Source organism: Felis catus, chromosome D4 (assembly GCF_018350175.1).
Source record: "Felis catus isolate Fca126 chromosome D4, F.catus_Fca126_mat1.0, whole genome shotgun sequence".
Taxonomy (NCBI): domain Eukaryota; kingdom Metazoa; phylum Chordata; class Mammalia; order Carnivora; family Felidae; genus Felis; species Felis catus.
This window is the reverse complement of record NC_058380.1, coordinates 93,586,728-93,601,350: the sequence shown is the minus strand read 5'-3', so window position 1 is coordinate 93,601,350 and position 14,623 is coordinate 93,586,728. Positions and strand designations below refer to the sequence as shown.

At 65.6% G+C, this 14,623-nt stretch overlaps 1 protein-coding gene across 2 annotated transcripts in view; it reads left to right on the top strand.

Annotated features, from left to right (window-relative positions):
* The window catches only part of COL5A1 (collagen type V alpha 1 chain), a 148,634-nt gene extending 134,556 nt beyond the window's left edge, over positions 1 to 14,078 (top strand). Inside the window, exons 62-66 of one of the 2 annotated variants that reach the window (XM_023242951.2) lie at positions 99 to 354; positions 1,234 to 1,346; positions 3,919 to 3,987; positions 7,018 to 7,251; positions 11,741 to 14,078. In XM_023242951.2, the coding sequence (XP_023098719.2) occupies positions 99 to 354; positions 1,234 to 1,346; positions 3,919 to 3,987; positions 7,018 to 7,251; positions 11,741 to 11,887 (819 nt within the window). In that variant the 3' untranslated portion in view covers positions 11,888 to 14,078. Of the gene's footprint in view, positions 1 to 98; positions 355 to 1,233; positions 1,347 to 3,787; positions 3,857 to 3,918; positions 3,988 to 7,017; positions 7,252 to 11,740 lie in introns of both variants that reach the window. The other variant, XM_023242950.2, reaches the window with a different exon arrangement.
* Positions 14,079 to 14,623: the final 545 nt, after the last annotated feature.

The following is a 14,623-nucleotide window of genomic DNA, read 5'->3' as shown; positions in this document are numbered from 1 at the left end:
GAAGCCCCCCGAGGTGGCCCGGGGTCTGCGGCCGGGACGCGGAGCCCGGCCCCCCGGCCCTGCTCCCGCCAGAGCCCCTTGGTCCTCTCTGCACACAGGGTCCTCCCGGCGAGGTCATCCAGCCCCTGCCGATCCAGGCATCCAGGACCCGGCGGAACATCGACGCCAGCCAGCTGCTGGACGACGGGGCCGGCGAGAGCTACGTGGACTACGCGGACGGCATGGAGGAGATCTTCGGCTCCCTCAACTCCTTGAAGTTAGAGATCGAGCAGATGAAGCGGCCCCTGGGCACGCAGCAGAACCCCGCACGCACCTGCAAAGACCTGCAGCTCTGCCATCCCGACTTCCCGGACGGTAGGGGCGCACGGGGGCCGGGACGGGGCAGCCCGCGCGGTGGGAAGGACACAGCCTCGGGGCCCCCATCCATGCATCAGCTGCGGGCCTGACGGAGGCAGCGCGGGACGCGCCCCGGGAAAGGGGGGCCGGGGAAGCAGGGCCGGGCTCCGAGGTGGCCCGGGGCCCGCTTCCAGTCCCGTCTCAGCCACCGTCTCGTGCGTCACCTGTCACCCTGAGCCTCGGCTGCCCCGTCCGTGAAGTGGGGACAGAAGCGCATACCCTACCAGAGGACAGAGCGGCAGACACGGTGTGCCGTGTGCTCAGCACGCCTGATGTCAGGGCTGCCGCGGGGGTCACGTCCCCTCCCCGTGCCATTGGACACGTCCTAGTGTCAGGATCCGGGCGCTGCGTGGGGAAGCAGCCTGCGAGACCCGGACTGTCCGGACTGTTCCGGAAACACAGCACCCCTCCCGGGCTCACGGCCCTAGGCCACACGCAGCCCACGGCCCCGTTAGCCGGCCGGCTGCTGCCCCTCTGGGAGGCGTGAGCGCTTCTCCCCCGAGGTCCCCGGTCCCCGGCCTCTCTGACCCCGAGCGCGTGAACCTCCAAGCCCACCTGGAGCATCTCGGTACTCCCGTCCGCCTGCCGCGGGGGCCGTTCGCCAGCGCTGACGGGCCCTGGGCTTCACCCTCCCGCCCGGTTCTTGGTGGCGGGTCCGTCGTGCCTCCGTGTGGGTGCAGCACGGAAGGCAGAGCGCGAGCGCACAGACCCGGGGAAGGCCCGCCCTGGCGGCCTGTGGGCCGGGCCGTGGGTTTTGAACGGTTGAGCCGACGGTGCGGATGCTTCTGGAAGCATGCAGGGAGCAGCTCACGAACCCACCTCCCCGTCTGCCGTCAGGTGAATACTGGGTAGATCCTAACCAAGGCTGCTCCAGAGACTCCTTCAAAGTTTACTGCAATTTCACGGCCGGAGGGGCGACGTGCGTCTTCCCCGACAAGAAGTCCGAGGGGGTAAGTGCCTGCCTCCCCGACTGCCTTCCTGTCACCGCACGGCCGGGCTGACGGCTCCGGCGGTTTCCAGGTGAAGGTTTCTCCCCCGGAAAGTAGACCCGAGCCACGGGACACGGTGGGCACAGTCTCGTGCCATGGCAGGGCGGAAGAGGGTAGCCCCCGGGCATTTCGCCCCCTTCCCCCGGGCTGGGATTTCAACCACTGGTCGCTCCAAGCCTTCCTCAGATGACCCCGTGGTCCTGACCCCAGGCCGACCTGAGGCCCTTGCGGGGGGACTTTGGGGGCAAGTACGAAGTCACCCGGACACGTCTCTTAGAGGCTGGCGTCTGCCTCAGTTCTTAGTAGGAGCCTCCTCCTGGGCACCTGCTCCTGTCTGTCCCGAGTACAGCGTGTCTCTCTGAAGTCTGTTGGGTGCAGGGTGTCGGCGGGCGGGGTTCTGGTTCACGGAGACCGCGTGGACCATCAACATCAGCCGTCGCCTCCGTGCCGGGGGTTTGTGTGTGTGCACGGGTGTGTGGGGTGGACGTGGGCTCCTTTCCGCCTTGGTGCGGGACAGGTAAGGTGAGCGAGGTCTCTAGCTGAAAGATGGCACGGAGCCCTCTACGTGGGGCCTGCGTGGGGCCTGCGCAGCCCTCCACGGCGCCCCTCAGGCGGCCAGCCGTGCGGACAGTCGAGGCTCCGATGCAGGAGAGCCGGGCAGCCTGAGGCCTGCAGCTCCTTACTGGCCACAGCGCCGAGAAGCAGATCCCCTGGGAGAGAGCAGCGTCAGGGCCCCCTTATCTCTAAATCTTGCTGAAACTGGGGGGCCCCAGCACCCCTGGACAGAAGGCCCGGCTCACAGGGACAGGAGCTCCACCCTGACAGGCACGATTTGGGGACCCCTGTTTTGTTTTTAAAATTTTTTTAGTGTTTATTTTTGAGAGAGAGAGATGTGAGCGTGAGTGGGGGAAGGTCAGAGAGAGGGAGACACAGAATCCGAAACAGGCTCCAGGCTCCGAGCCGTCAGCACAGAGCCCGACGCGGGGCTGGAACTCACAAACCGTGAGATCATGACCTGAGCCGCCCCTATCTTACACACACTCTCCCCAACCTGAAATTTGAAATCCCTTTATGCCCAGCGACAAACGCCCGGAGGTTCAAAAAGACAACGCAAGCCGCAGGACCCTCCCGTTTGGCAGAGGCCCAGGAGGAAATTCGGGAAAGACCCTGGTTCTCATCCTTCTTGTGGCTCTTTCCCCGCCCAGCAGATACCCCCGGGGGCCCGAGCTGGCGGCGCAGCTGGGCGGACAGCGGGCCGGGGGGGGGGCTGAGTGACCCCCACTGCCCTGCCCTCTTCCTCGGACCGAGCCTCATGCAAATCGGGACCTCGGCCGCCCGGCCCCTCCCCGTCAGGCAGCGGGAGGGCGGGGGTTTAAGGCAGAAGGAGTGCCCACCCGCACCTGCCATCTGCTTCCCAGAGGAGGCCAGGTGCCCGTTCGGAAATGCACAGGAGGGGGCACTGGGGTGCCTCTTCCTCCCCGACGCCCCTTCCCCTCCCCGGTACGAGGCCAGCCCAGAGGGGAAGCCCGGGGGGACAGGACAGGGAGTCAGGCTTCCTCTTCCCCTGCTGCGCACAGCAGACTGTGGGGCCTGGGTCCCGTGGGCCCGCCCGCTGGGCTCCCCGGCTCTGTGCCTGCAGCCAGCGGCTCCCCGTTCCTGCTCCCGGAGCCAGGGGCAGGCGTCCTCCCCGAGGAGGGGTCACACGCATGCATTCGTGCACTGAGTGTGCACTGGGTACGAGCCCGCTCTGTGCTGGGCCCCACCTTGGGAACAGCACCTCGGCCTTGCGCTGAGCACACACCAGCTGGGGGCCCTCCTCTGCCACCGGGTCGGCTCCACGCTGCGTCTTCAGGGAGGCACCGCCCACCGCATGCACGCACACACACACACACACACACACACACACACACACGCACGCCCACCACACGCATCAACCACCTGCACGGCTCACCCCCAGCCGGCCCAGCCCTGGCAGCGCCCCTGCCCACCCCGTCCCCAGGCAGAGCCGCGGATCACATGGCGGGGTGGCCGAGTGTGCTCCCCTTGGCCTATCAGCAGATGCTGACCCTTACTGTCATGACTGCCTTCATCTCGGTCCCCGGGAATCCGTTCGGTCGTCCGGACCCTGACCCCGCGGCCCCACCCGGCACTTGGGAAGTGCCAGGCCCCGCGCTGGCGGCTGGATGTGCACAAACGGAGAGGATACCGAGGCCCCCGCTCTCCCCTTGTCCCCTCCGTGGCCCCCGGGCTGTCCCCGGGCGAGCGGAACCCCCTCGGCCGTGTGGGGCGAGGCGCAGGGGCGCGCCGCGGGCGGGAGGAGGTGTGTTTGCAGGCGGGGCAGGCTCCTAGTAACCCTAACCCTTCTGTTTCTCTCCCTCCCCACCTCCCCGCTCGATGTTTAGGCCAGGATCACTTCTTGGCCCAAAGAAAACCCGGGTTCCTGGTTCAGTGAATTCAAGCGCGGTAAACTGGTAAGGCGGCCTCCGACTTGCGCGCGGTTGTCCTTCAAACGCGTCCGTTTCGTATCTTACAGAGTAAAATGGCCCGCTGGCCCAAAGAACAGCCTTCTACCTGGTATAGTCAGTACAAGCGAGGGTCCCTGGTAAGTGGCCGCCGGGGCGCTGCCTGCTCGCGGCACAGCCCGGCTCGCGGCTCTGCATGGCACTGACGGCCGCCGTGCGCCACCCCTGCTCGAGCCCCTCCAGCCAAGCTGCTCCGCGGCACGCGACAGCCAGACCCAGCCTGGGCGCCCGCCATCCCCGACGAGGGGTCGTTCGGCCTGGGGGCAGGCGGGCGGGTTTCCAGTCAGTCTAGGACAGGAGGTTGGTGCACGGGCCGCCCAGAGCCACAGCCGGGCGCCGCTAGGAGTTGGGACCAGAGACCCCGGGAGCCGGAGGGGTTTATAGAGCGCTGCGTCCTAGCGGGCAGGTCCGACGAGGCGAGTCCTGGGCCGCTGACCAGGACTGAGTTCTCTTCAGGACACGGGCCCCTGCGGCTGCCGGGCCAGGGGCCGTCCTGATGGCCCACCCGGCCACGGGCGTCTTTGCGCATCCCGCACGACTAGGCTAGTCCCTGCTTTAACTCCCGGGGAGCCAGTCCCAGTGATCTTTCCCAGAGATGGAAGGGCATGGAATATCCTGAAGGAAGCCAGTGATGTTCTGTCACCGGCACAGAGACCGAGGGCCAGTCTGGGCTCCTTTACGTGCGGCCAGCGGCCAGCATGTCTCTCTGACCGTCCCAGGGCTTTGATCGGACCCCTTTCTGGAATACAGTGCACAGGGTCCAGTGCCCTCCTTCTAGCAGGCGAAGGGGCCGAGGGCCCAGGACGTGGGTGCGTAGCAGGTGTCCAACCTCGCTCCCAGCCTTCACGTCCTCAGACCTGGTTGTCCCCTCTCCACGCGCCCCCGGAGAGGGTCCTTCCCCTCCCAGGAGCCATGTCGTGGGAGCTCCGTGGCTCCCCACCTGGCCATCCGCCATCCGTGCCGGCACCACGGCCCTGCCCACGGGCACAGAAGCCACGTCCCCCAAGGACTCACGGAGCGGTGGCTTCCCGCTGGCCTTTGCCCCGTCTCCGCCCTCGGGGCCCCTCGTCCATACACCCGCGGCACTCCATAGCTAACAGTATTGCATGCTGCCCACGTCCTGGATTTCCAAGCCACTCTTTGCAGACACTCTGAAGGCTCGCGCTCGCCTCGCCACGTCTGTGGAGACCTCTTTAATCTCCCTGCGTGGACGGCGGGCCCCCCACCTGCTTCTCCACCTGCCCCTTCTCCTCCCTCCACCCCTGTTGTGCTCGCCTCAGAAGGAGCAGCCAGCTCACAGAAGGACCCGCCTCGTGGCCCCGCGCCCTCTCCCCTCTCTCAGAACACCGTCTCCCGCCACCCACCCCGGTAGCCGGCCTCCTGCCTCCGGCCCGTTTCACACACTTTAGACCGAGGTGGGACCCAGCGGAAGCACCTGCTTATTTGGGCTTTCCCGCTGAGGCACTGCCAGCTGCCCGTGACCGTCCTGGCGGACGTAGAAGTGGGGCCGTTCCTAAAGGAATAGCCTCTCTCTCTGGATGGGCTGCCCGGGACCCAGCCCGTGGAGATAACCCCGAGGAGCCCCTTTCCCACTGGGAGGTGGGGACTCGCGGCGGGATTCGGCCGTCCCGCCGCCCCGCTCAGCCCTGGGGGCTTCGGGTCCTTCTGTGTCCCTCGCTGCTCGCTGGCCTGTCCCTGTGCATGTCTGCTTCCTCCAGTCAGTCAAGCTTCCTCCCAGAAGGAGCACCTGATGGCCCGGACTGCCGGTTGGTATTCGGTCTTCCTCCTCAGGGTCCGACCGTGAGGTGTCCGGTCGCCGCGTGCAAAGCCGGAGCTGGCGGGAAGGGGCCGCATCGCCGGCCAGGCCCCCCGCCTCCGCGCTCGCTGGTTATATGTGTGTGGATAGAAGCGAGTGGGCCTCGTTCCCCTTCGCGTGTTCAGCCGGCTCTTCCGGGGCCAGCCTCAGACCCCGATGCCTGGCTGGAGCGGGACGAGGCTCGTCTGGGGCGGGGTGGGGGTGTCGGGGCGACGCCCACGTCCCCCGGCCGCGTCCTGCTGTTCAGAAAGCTGGAATCTGCTCGGGATGCGGAAACCGAGGCTCGCCTCTCGGGACGCCCCGTGCCTGCCGAGCCCGGTAGCCCTGTTTGGGGTAACCAGCTGGTGACGCTGGAGAGAGTCCCTGAGAGCTGACACGTTGTCTTTCCCTGATGCCGTGCCCGGGGCTTGCTGTCAGAGAGAGGGGTCTTCTTGGGAGGCTCACGTCCCCAGGGTGCCCCGACTGCCCCCTCGAAGTGTGGGCAACACTGAGCCCCGTCCCAGGCCGCAGGAAGGCGTGCTCTGCTTTCCCCTGGATTCTGAGCCCCGGGAGAGGTGGAAATGGCCTTTCCCGAGTGCCATCCTGTGGCTCCCCTGTGCCTCCAGGAGGACGCCCGGTCGCCCTAGCCCTCGGGCACCCCGTGCCTCACTCCCCACTGGCCCAAGTTGCCCCTGAGGCCCCCTGGTCTATCTGCAGTTCTCACGGCTCCGTGGCCAGGGCCTAGTACGTGATAGGTGCCCAGCAAAAGGTTTCATTTATTACCATGATCTCGTGAGCGCCTTCCTTTGGCCGGTCCCCAGGCACAGTGACCGGACTATGGGCCATGTCTCTGCCCTCAGGGTGCTCTCGGTCCGGGGCGGGCTGCGGCCACGCACCAGGAGCCTGTGACACGGGGTCCAGCGCTGGCATGGAGGGCCTTCCAGCCCAGTAGGGAAAAGAGACAGCGAGCTAGGCTAAGGTGGGGAAGGGCACCTGACCTGGGCAGGCTTCCTGGAGGAGGAGGAACATGAACTGAGCCCTGGAGGAGTAGGGACCCGCCAGGCCAGGAGGAGTGGGAGGGCTGTGTGGGTGTCTGGAAGAAATGAGGTGTGTCGAGCTCTGTTCCAGGGAGCCCCCCGGGAGCCGGTGCGCCCTGGCCTCGGGGGGCGGGGGGCCGGGAGTGTGGCCCGTTTCCGGGGTGCTGCCCTCGGCGTGGCTCTCACTCTGGAGGAGACGGCACGTGGACAGAGGCGGGCCGTGCAGGAGGCCGTGTCCCCTCGCTGCTGAGCGCCCTCCCTGTCCCCCCCCCCCCCAGCTCTCCTACGTGGACGCCGAGGGCAACCCCGTGGGTGTGGTCCAGATGACCTTCCTGCGCCTCCTGAGTGCCTCCGCCAACCAGAACATCACCTACAACTGCTACCAGTCGGTCGCCTGGCAGGACGCGGCCACGGGCAGCTACGACAAGGCCATGCGCTTCCTGGGCTCCAACGACGAGGAGATGTCCTACGACAACAGCCCCTACATCCGCGCCCTGGTGGATGGCTGTGCTGTGAGTGTCACACGCGGCTGGCCCGGGGGGCGGGGTGTCACCCTCCAGGCCTCCGGTGTTCGTCCCTCAGTCCGCGCCAGGTCGGTCACCGGGCGCCTCCGGGGCCGGCCCCGCGCGGCGAGCAGGGGGCGGCGAGAGCGCCCGACCCGGGAGAGCTGAGCCCTGACACGGGAGGCCGGGAGCCGGGTCCGTGGCCCCATCCACGTGTGACAAGGAGCCCCTGTCAGCGCGGCTGGGGATCAGAGGCTCTCTTCTTGGACGGGGCTTTCCTGGGAACGGCCGGGACCCGGGCTGGGTCTGCTCCCAAGTGCCGGGCTGTGCTCTGTGGGTGGAGGGTCAGGCCCGGGCCCCGCGCCGCCCACCAGAAAGGGCCGCTCTGCCCGCAGTTTTGACGGGAGGGCCAGTCAGGGCTGGAGTCGCGCCTCGCTCTTTGGGCCCCGGGCCCCGGGACAGTTGCCTTCTCTGCACGCCTGCCTGCGCCCCGCGCCCCCCCCCCCAAGAGCAAGGCCTGGGTGCCCAGGGGAGGGGCAGCCCTGGGCAGCCCACAGGTCTGAGCCGTGTCCTCGTGTCCCGGGAGACGTTTAAGGTGCAGCCGCGCACTGGGGGCCCGGTCCTGCTGAGATCCTCGGGCGTGTCCCTCCTGGGGCCTTTGAGAGGCTGGAGGCGGGGGCTGCCAGGAAGCGTTGCCTCTGAGTCTTGCTGCCTCCTCCCGGCCCCTGTTCTTCAGGGACCTGCCCGAGGTGCCCAGGCCGGCTCCCGCGGGGCCAGGTAGTTTGGGCTGCACCCCCGCCCCACGACCAGGGCCGGCCCTCCGCGGGGCCTCCCTCCAGGCATGATGTCCTTCTCCGGAAGGCGCCGTGCCGGTCACCTGGTGGCCATCCGCAGCGCCAGCCCCAGACAGGGCCCTTCCGGAAGATTTCTGGGTGGAGCAAACCATCTGTGATTTCCAGTTCTTCCGGTGGTTCCGCCAGTTGCCCCCCCACCCCTACCTCCGCTGCCCGACCTGCTCTTTGAACGGAGCAGGGAGGGCATTTGTGAGAGCTGGTCACAGTGTGACCCGGGCCGGGGAGGGCGTCCCCCCGCACTGAGCTGCCACCAGGTGCGTGTGACAAGCCCGTGCTCTCGCCTCTGTGTCCGTCCCCGCAGCTGCACGCTCCCGCCCCATCCTGTCCCGGCGTGCCTGGGACCGGTCCGCTGAGGGTGGCTGGCGCCCTCTGGGCCAGGCCAGAGTGTCGCGGACGGCTCTGCGGTGCCACCTGGGCCCAGAGGGAAGGTGAGCGGGCAGAGGTGCCCGGTGTTCACCGAGAGCGGGACCCAGGCTCGGAGCTTGCCTCGGCCCCTGGCGGGTGCCCTGGGCGGAACTGCCCCCTCCGGCCCCCAGGGGTCCTTTTCTCACCACCCCCCCCCCCCCCCCGGGGCCACTGTGGGGATTACAGGGGAGGGAACACCGGGGCCGAGTGTGAGGCCAGGACGCCCAGAGGGGCGGGCTCCCCCAGGCACTCTGCCCCTGCCCCCTGCGGCCCCGTGCCCTGGGATTTGTGCGGGTCAGTCCTGCGGTCTGACCGGGGAATGTGCGGGACTCGTCCCTGCTTAAGAGCAGAGGAGTCCAGTCCCCCGGGGGGGGGTCCAGACGCATCGGTGGGGGGGCGGGAGGGGGCCTTAACCTCCTGGCATCTGGTCACGCTCCTGACACACAGGAGCTGCTGTGAGAAGGTCGTGAGGCGGCAGGTAAAATTATCCCTGCCTTCCCCGCCTCCCGCGAGTAGAGACAGTAATAGCATCTGCTTCAGAGGGTGGCTCCAGGAGCACTTCTAATCTCGCCTAAAAAGCGCTCGGGATTGTGTTCAGCCCGCCGTGAGCCCCAGAAGAACCCTCAGTTCCTGTGACTGTTTTTGACAACAGAGGCCCGCTAGTTGAAGGCCGTAAAGGCAGAGACGTGAAGGGCAAAGAAGTGTCTCCTAGAGCAGAAAGTCCTTGGGGAAGGGGCTTGAATGTGGCTCGGAGCATTCTGGAGCATCCTGGCTTCCATGGCAGAGAGGGAGACAGTCCGCTGGGGCCAGGACAGGCCATCTGGTGAGGAGAGCGGCCTGGTCCTCCAGAAGCGGGGGGCCGTGCCTTCAGGGGCGGCGGGGGGGATGCTGGAAAATGCACCCCGTGGGCCCAGGACCCTCAGCGGCTACAGTGCGGGCCGCCTGGCTCTCCGCTGCAGCTCAGAGACAGGCTCCAGAGAGCTTTCCGGAAAGATCCAGGGCCCCCGCGTCTCTTTCTGTAGACGCTCCTTCCCCGACTCGTTGCGACAGCAAAGCCGGGAGCCGCCAGGAGTTCCCCGCGATGCTGTGTCACCGGGGGCCCGCCTGCCTGGGTCTGCCTCCGTTGACAGGGAGCTCACTACCACCCGAGGCAGCTCTCAGGCCGTGGTGGCAAGGTCTCAGCGTTAGGAAGCTCTTGTAGGAATCGAGCTAAGATCTCCTTGCCCGTAGTTTCCACCACTCCTTCCTGCTTCTGCCCCTTACGTCATACGGAGGAGACCCGGGGCCAGATGAGTCTTTGGGTGTGTGGGGTTGGGGAGGGGGCGCCCTGTGCCTTGTCGGATGTTGAGCGGCACCTCTGGCCTCAGCCCACCAGCTGCCAGGCCCCCACCTACTTGTCACAACCGAAAGTGGCTCCCGACATTGCCGCGTGCCTCTTCTCCCGGCGAGGGCTGCCGCCGTACGGAAAGGGCGAAGATTTGAGGGGAGCCCCCGTGGCTCCGCCTTGCCCAGAGCTGGAAGGACCCGGCTCCTCCTCCACCGTGGGGTCCGTGGAAGCCAGCGCCGCTGGCCTGGAGCCCGGGCCCGAGCCCCAGCGCCGTTGCAATCCCAGCCACGGTCCTGCCCCTTAGAAAACAGCGCGCACGTCGATCGGCTGCCCCGATCTGCCGGAGAGAGGAGATCGTGCCCCGTCCTCACGGTGGCCGTTTCTGAGCTCTGCGACGGTCCTCGGGCATCTCTGGCTGCCGAGGCAGGACCCGAGAGGGCGGGATATCCAGACCGGACGCTGGGCCAGGAAGAGCGGCAGCTCCCCCCTCAGACGGGTTTACTCTGGAAAGAAGAGATCCTATCTCTGTCGAGAGACAACGTCTCCAAGGAGAGAACCCTGCGGACGGAGAGAGTGGGCCATGCAGGCAGGCCAGAGCTGGAGTGTGGGCGGAGGGCAGGGCCGGTGGAACGTGGAGGTGGGGCACGGGGGGCTCCTGGGGAGCTGTGCTCAGCAAACCCCAAACCCCCAAAGAGTTCAGCACGATTTGCCAGGTCACGCCCCTCCCACGTAACTGTTCAGGGGGCCCCGCTGCCCCCCACGCACCTCCTGGTGGAAGAGAGGCCAGCCTCGGCCCTCGGCCCCCGGAGGCCAGCTGGATTCACGGGGCATCGAGGGACCAAAGACTGGGGTCCCCGCAGACGCTCTGTGGCCGTGTGGCCGGACTGAGGGGCCACTGAGCGGGCCCAGCCCTGTGCACACACACGGATCACCTGGCAGGGGGCCCGAGGAAGCGGGCCGCATAAATCCCGTTGTTTGTGAGGCTCCGTGCACCCTCGGGGGCCATCGCCAGCCCGTAACGGTTATTTATGCCTCAGGAATAACGGGGTGGCGGGGCGGCTGCGGGCTCGCGGCCTGCTCAAACATGCCCTCCGTAAGTGCCCCGATCGTTGCGGCCGTGGGGCCCCGTAAATCCAGGAGAGACCACCCTGTCGGCTCGGCCAACGCTGCCGTCCCTTGGGTGGGGAGGAGAGGCCGTTCGCCGGCCCTCCCGCGGCACTGCCCCGCCGGCGTGGGAAGGCGCGGGCCGCCCGTAGCCGAGGTGGCACGGGCCCCGTGGCAGCCCCACCTCCCAGCGGCCCAGCGAGGGCCAGGAAGCTGTTGAATCTGATTCCCTGGTGCTCAGGGGGGCCGACGGTGAGGGCGGAGGCCCAGAGACACAGAGCCTGGGTGGGCGGCCGTGGGTGCGGGCCTGGCCGGGGGAGGTGACGGCCTAGAGCTCCTCGCCTCTTCTCGCGCTTGTGGGTGTGGCCTCCTCTCACTTCTGGGGGTCGTTGCCAAGGGCAGGGCCCGCGATCCGCTGTTCTGTCTTAGAATTCTGCGTTTTGAGCGTGGAGCCCAGATCGGCGTATGCCATAGAGCTGTGTTTTCTGTAGCTGGTCCTGGAGGGGCTGCCTTGGGGTGTCCCAGCTGGCGGGGAGGGGGGGGGGCGTGGGTCCGGGACCGTGGCCAGGATTAAATGGCCGGTCGTGGGGCGGGAGGTGGCGGGGAGGCGGGGCGCTGCCTGCCCTGGTCCGGAACCTTCCTTCCTTCCGCCTGCCTGAAGACGTGGCAGAAACCGGGCCGTGTCCGCGGCCGCTCGTGCGCGTGCGTGGGAGCCCGGGAGCCGGGGCGGGTGTGGCGGGTGGGGCTCAAGCGTGAGAGGTGCCCCCGGCCCCCTCTTACTGACACGCGCCTCTCTTGTGCCTCCCAGACGAAGAAAGGGTATCAGAAGACCGTGCTGGAGATCGACACCCCCAAGGTGGAGCAGGTGCCCATCGTGGACATCATGTTCAATGACTTCGGTGAAGCGTCACAGAAATTCGGATTTGAAGTGGGGCCAGCTTGCTTCCTGGGCTAGGAGCCGCGAGCCCGACCCCCGAGAGCAACCTCGTGACCTCAGCGCGCCGTCTGCGGGCGTCCTGGACAGTGAAGGCCCCTCGTCCCTCCCCCGACCTCGTCTGCGCCCGGCTCCACGCCGAGCCGGACCCCAGACCCACAGAGCAAAGGAAGAGAGCTGAGTCCCCACCCCGGAGCCGAATCACATGACCTAGACGGCCCACCGCCACCGGCACCCCGCTGTCTCAGCGCCCTTCCGTCGCCACCACGCCACGGGGACGGGAAGGGGGCCACACTTCTTGCCACGGAGCGGGGTGGGGGCTGCACTATTCGGAGACCCCTTTTTTTGTTGTTGCTGTTTTTTAAATTCAACTTGAAGATGTGTATTTCCCCTTCAAAACGTGTTCTGAGGTGAGCCTTGTAAGGGTCATCCCCACCTTGCCAGAGCGTCTGTTCTCAACTACACGATCCATTCGCGGGCGAAATGTCGTTCCGCATGTGCCTTTCCGATGGATTCAAGGTGCTTCCGTTTTTGTGAGTTTTAAGTAAATATTTGTATTGTATTGTCGTAAACGTGCAGTGTCCCTGACTTTCGATCACGCACGGAAACCCAGCTTCAGCCCCGCCGGAGAGTGGGGACAAGGGGTGGGCGGCCCAATCCCGGCGAGACCCGAGGAGCCCCCGTCCCCACCCTGGCCAGGAACGTGCAATAAAGTGGAATATTGCCCAGGGCGGGAGGTCGTGCTGCCGTTCGACCGGCAGGCGTCCGTGCCCCTCTTCAGACAATTTTTTGATGAGCTCCGGAGGTTTTTTTCTTTTTTAACGGAGAGGAAAAAAAGAAAAAAGAGAGAGAACTCCACGCTTTGCCTTTCCTTCATGCACTTAGGTTAAAACGCAGGCATAAATTAATTTTAATTGCTTCCTTTCTCCATTCTTCTTCCCGCAGAGCCTGACGGGAGAGCGTCCGGGGCAGGGAACCCACACTTTCTGTAGATGGTCCTTACGTGATAATTGGTGCTCACTTTTAACTTGTCCTTTGTGGTGCTATCTGTTCCAAGGTCTCCTTGAAAGGCGACGCGGGGGTACCTGGCCGTGCCTCACCCTCCCGCCTTGCGTGGTCCCCGTCTTCGCCTCCACGGCGTGGGTCTCCGCCAAGGACGTTAAGGTAGACGCACGCCACCCTCCTGCCCGCTGGGCCCACGCGCTTCTGCGCCCCCAGGTCGCGGCGAGGCCCGTTTCCGGTAGTCGGCTGTGGTTCTGTGATTTGAAAACACACACACACACACAAATAAAAGCTGCTTCCCGCACTGTGTCGTGACGATAGCAGGTTGTATCTGGTTGCCGAACGTTTGGTGCTAATTTCTGTGTCTGTGCTAAGAACTGAATTGAAGCTACGGGCGTGGCCCGGCGGGGCGGCCCGGGGGGCCCTCAGCGGACAGGGAGGAGGGCCGTGAGTTCTGCGGGTCTCTGCAGGGCTGCCTCAGGGCCTCCTTCCCACACGAGCGATTTGGATTCCCATCTGCAAGCGTCCTGGGCCCAGGTCTCGGCCGCACCGGAGCTCGGGGCTGGCGGGGCTCTGTCCGGGCACCGTGCCTTCTTCCCACGAGCGAGGGCCGGGGGCTGCCTACTGTGGGCGGGGGACCCGACGGACCGGCGAGGATTGGCTGTCCCTTTACTGTGAAAAGCTGCCATGCCCTTTCCCTCCGTGCTGGGGGAAGCGGGCGGGGCCCCCGGGCCCTGCTCAGCCCCCTCGGGGGGAGAGGTGACCGGTCCGGTGCTGTCCCTGCCCACCCCGCCCCGCCAGGGAGACCACAGCAGAGAGCCCTCCGACACCCCGGGCGAAACGAAATCACCCACTGGGATTTCCCGAACTCCCGCGGAAACGGAGTCTCGCTGTTGCCAAAGAAAAGCCTGGCTTCGAGGTCCTTTCGCGCCTGGGATGCCGGCCTGCGCCAATGACTCTCACGTTTGTCTCTTCCAAAGCAAAGCCATACGCGAGGACTGCCGAGCGGTGCCCTGCGGGGGTTGTCTAGGTCATGTGATTCCGTTTTGATTCCTCGCCCCTCCCGAGTCTGCTCTTAGTCTGTCCTCCCCATCTTCGTGGTCCCTTCAAAGCTGTCGTCATTTGTACTGAAGCCAAATGTGTGCCCTTCTCCCCCGACCACTTTGCTACGGTATATTGCAATAAAAATTACTTCTTATATTTGCAGAAATTCTCCTGGCGTGATTCTTATTTCTCCTTGTCAATATAACTGGTCACTTGTTGACGGAAAGGGAAAACACGATCATCGGAAAACCCACAGAAAAGGTTCTGGGACGTTGGGCCCTTTACAATGCGATGTCAGATGACGCCTTACAGCCCCACAGACACGATCCTAAGTTTAACTGTGACGTCCAAGGAAGGGCGTCCTACGATATTTTATTTTTATTTAAAAAAATTGTTTTAACATTTATTTTTGGGACAGAGAGAGACAGAGCATGCATAGGGGAGGGTCAGAGAGAGAGAGGGAGACACAGAATCCGAAGCAGGCTCCAGGCTCTGAGCCATCAGCGCAGAGCCCGACGCGGGGCTCGAACTCATGGACCGCAAGATCGTGACCTGAGCCGAAGTCGGACGCCTAACCGACTGAGCCACCCAGGTGCCCCATCATAATGGTATTTTAAACCTGTGCGATGAATGAGTCCCTGTAAGAATTTTTCAATAAATCAAGTTTGCTGTTTCCACCATAAACAGACGTGATTGGCTGTCTTCTTAAGG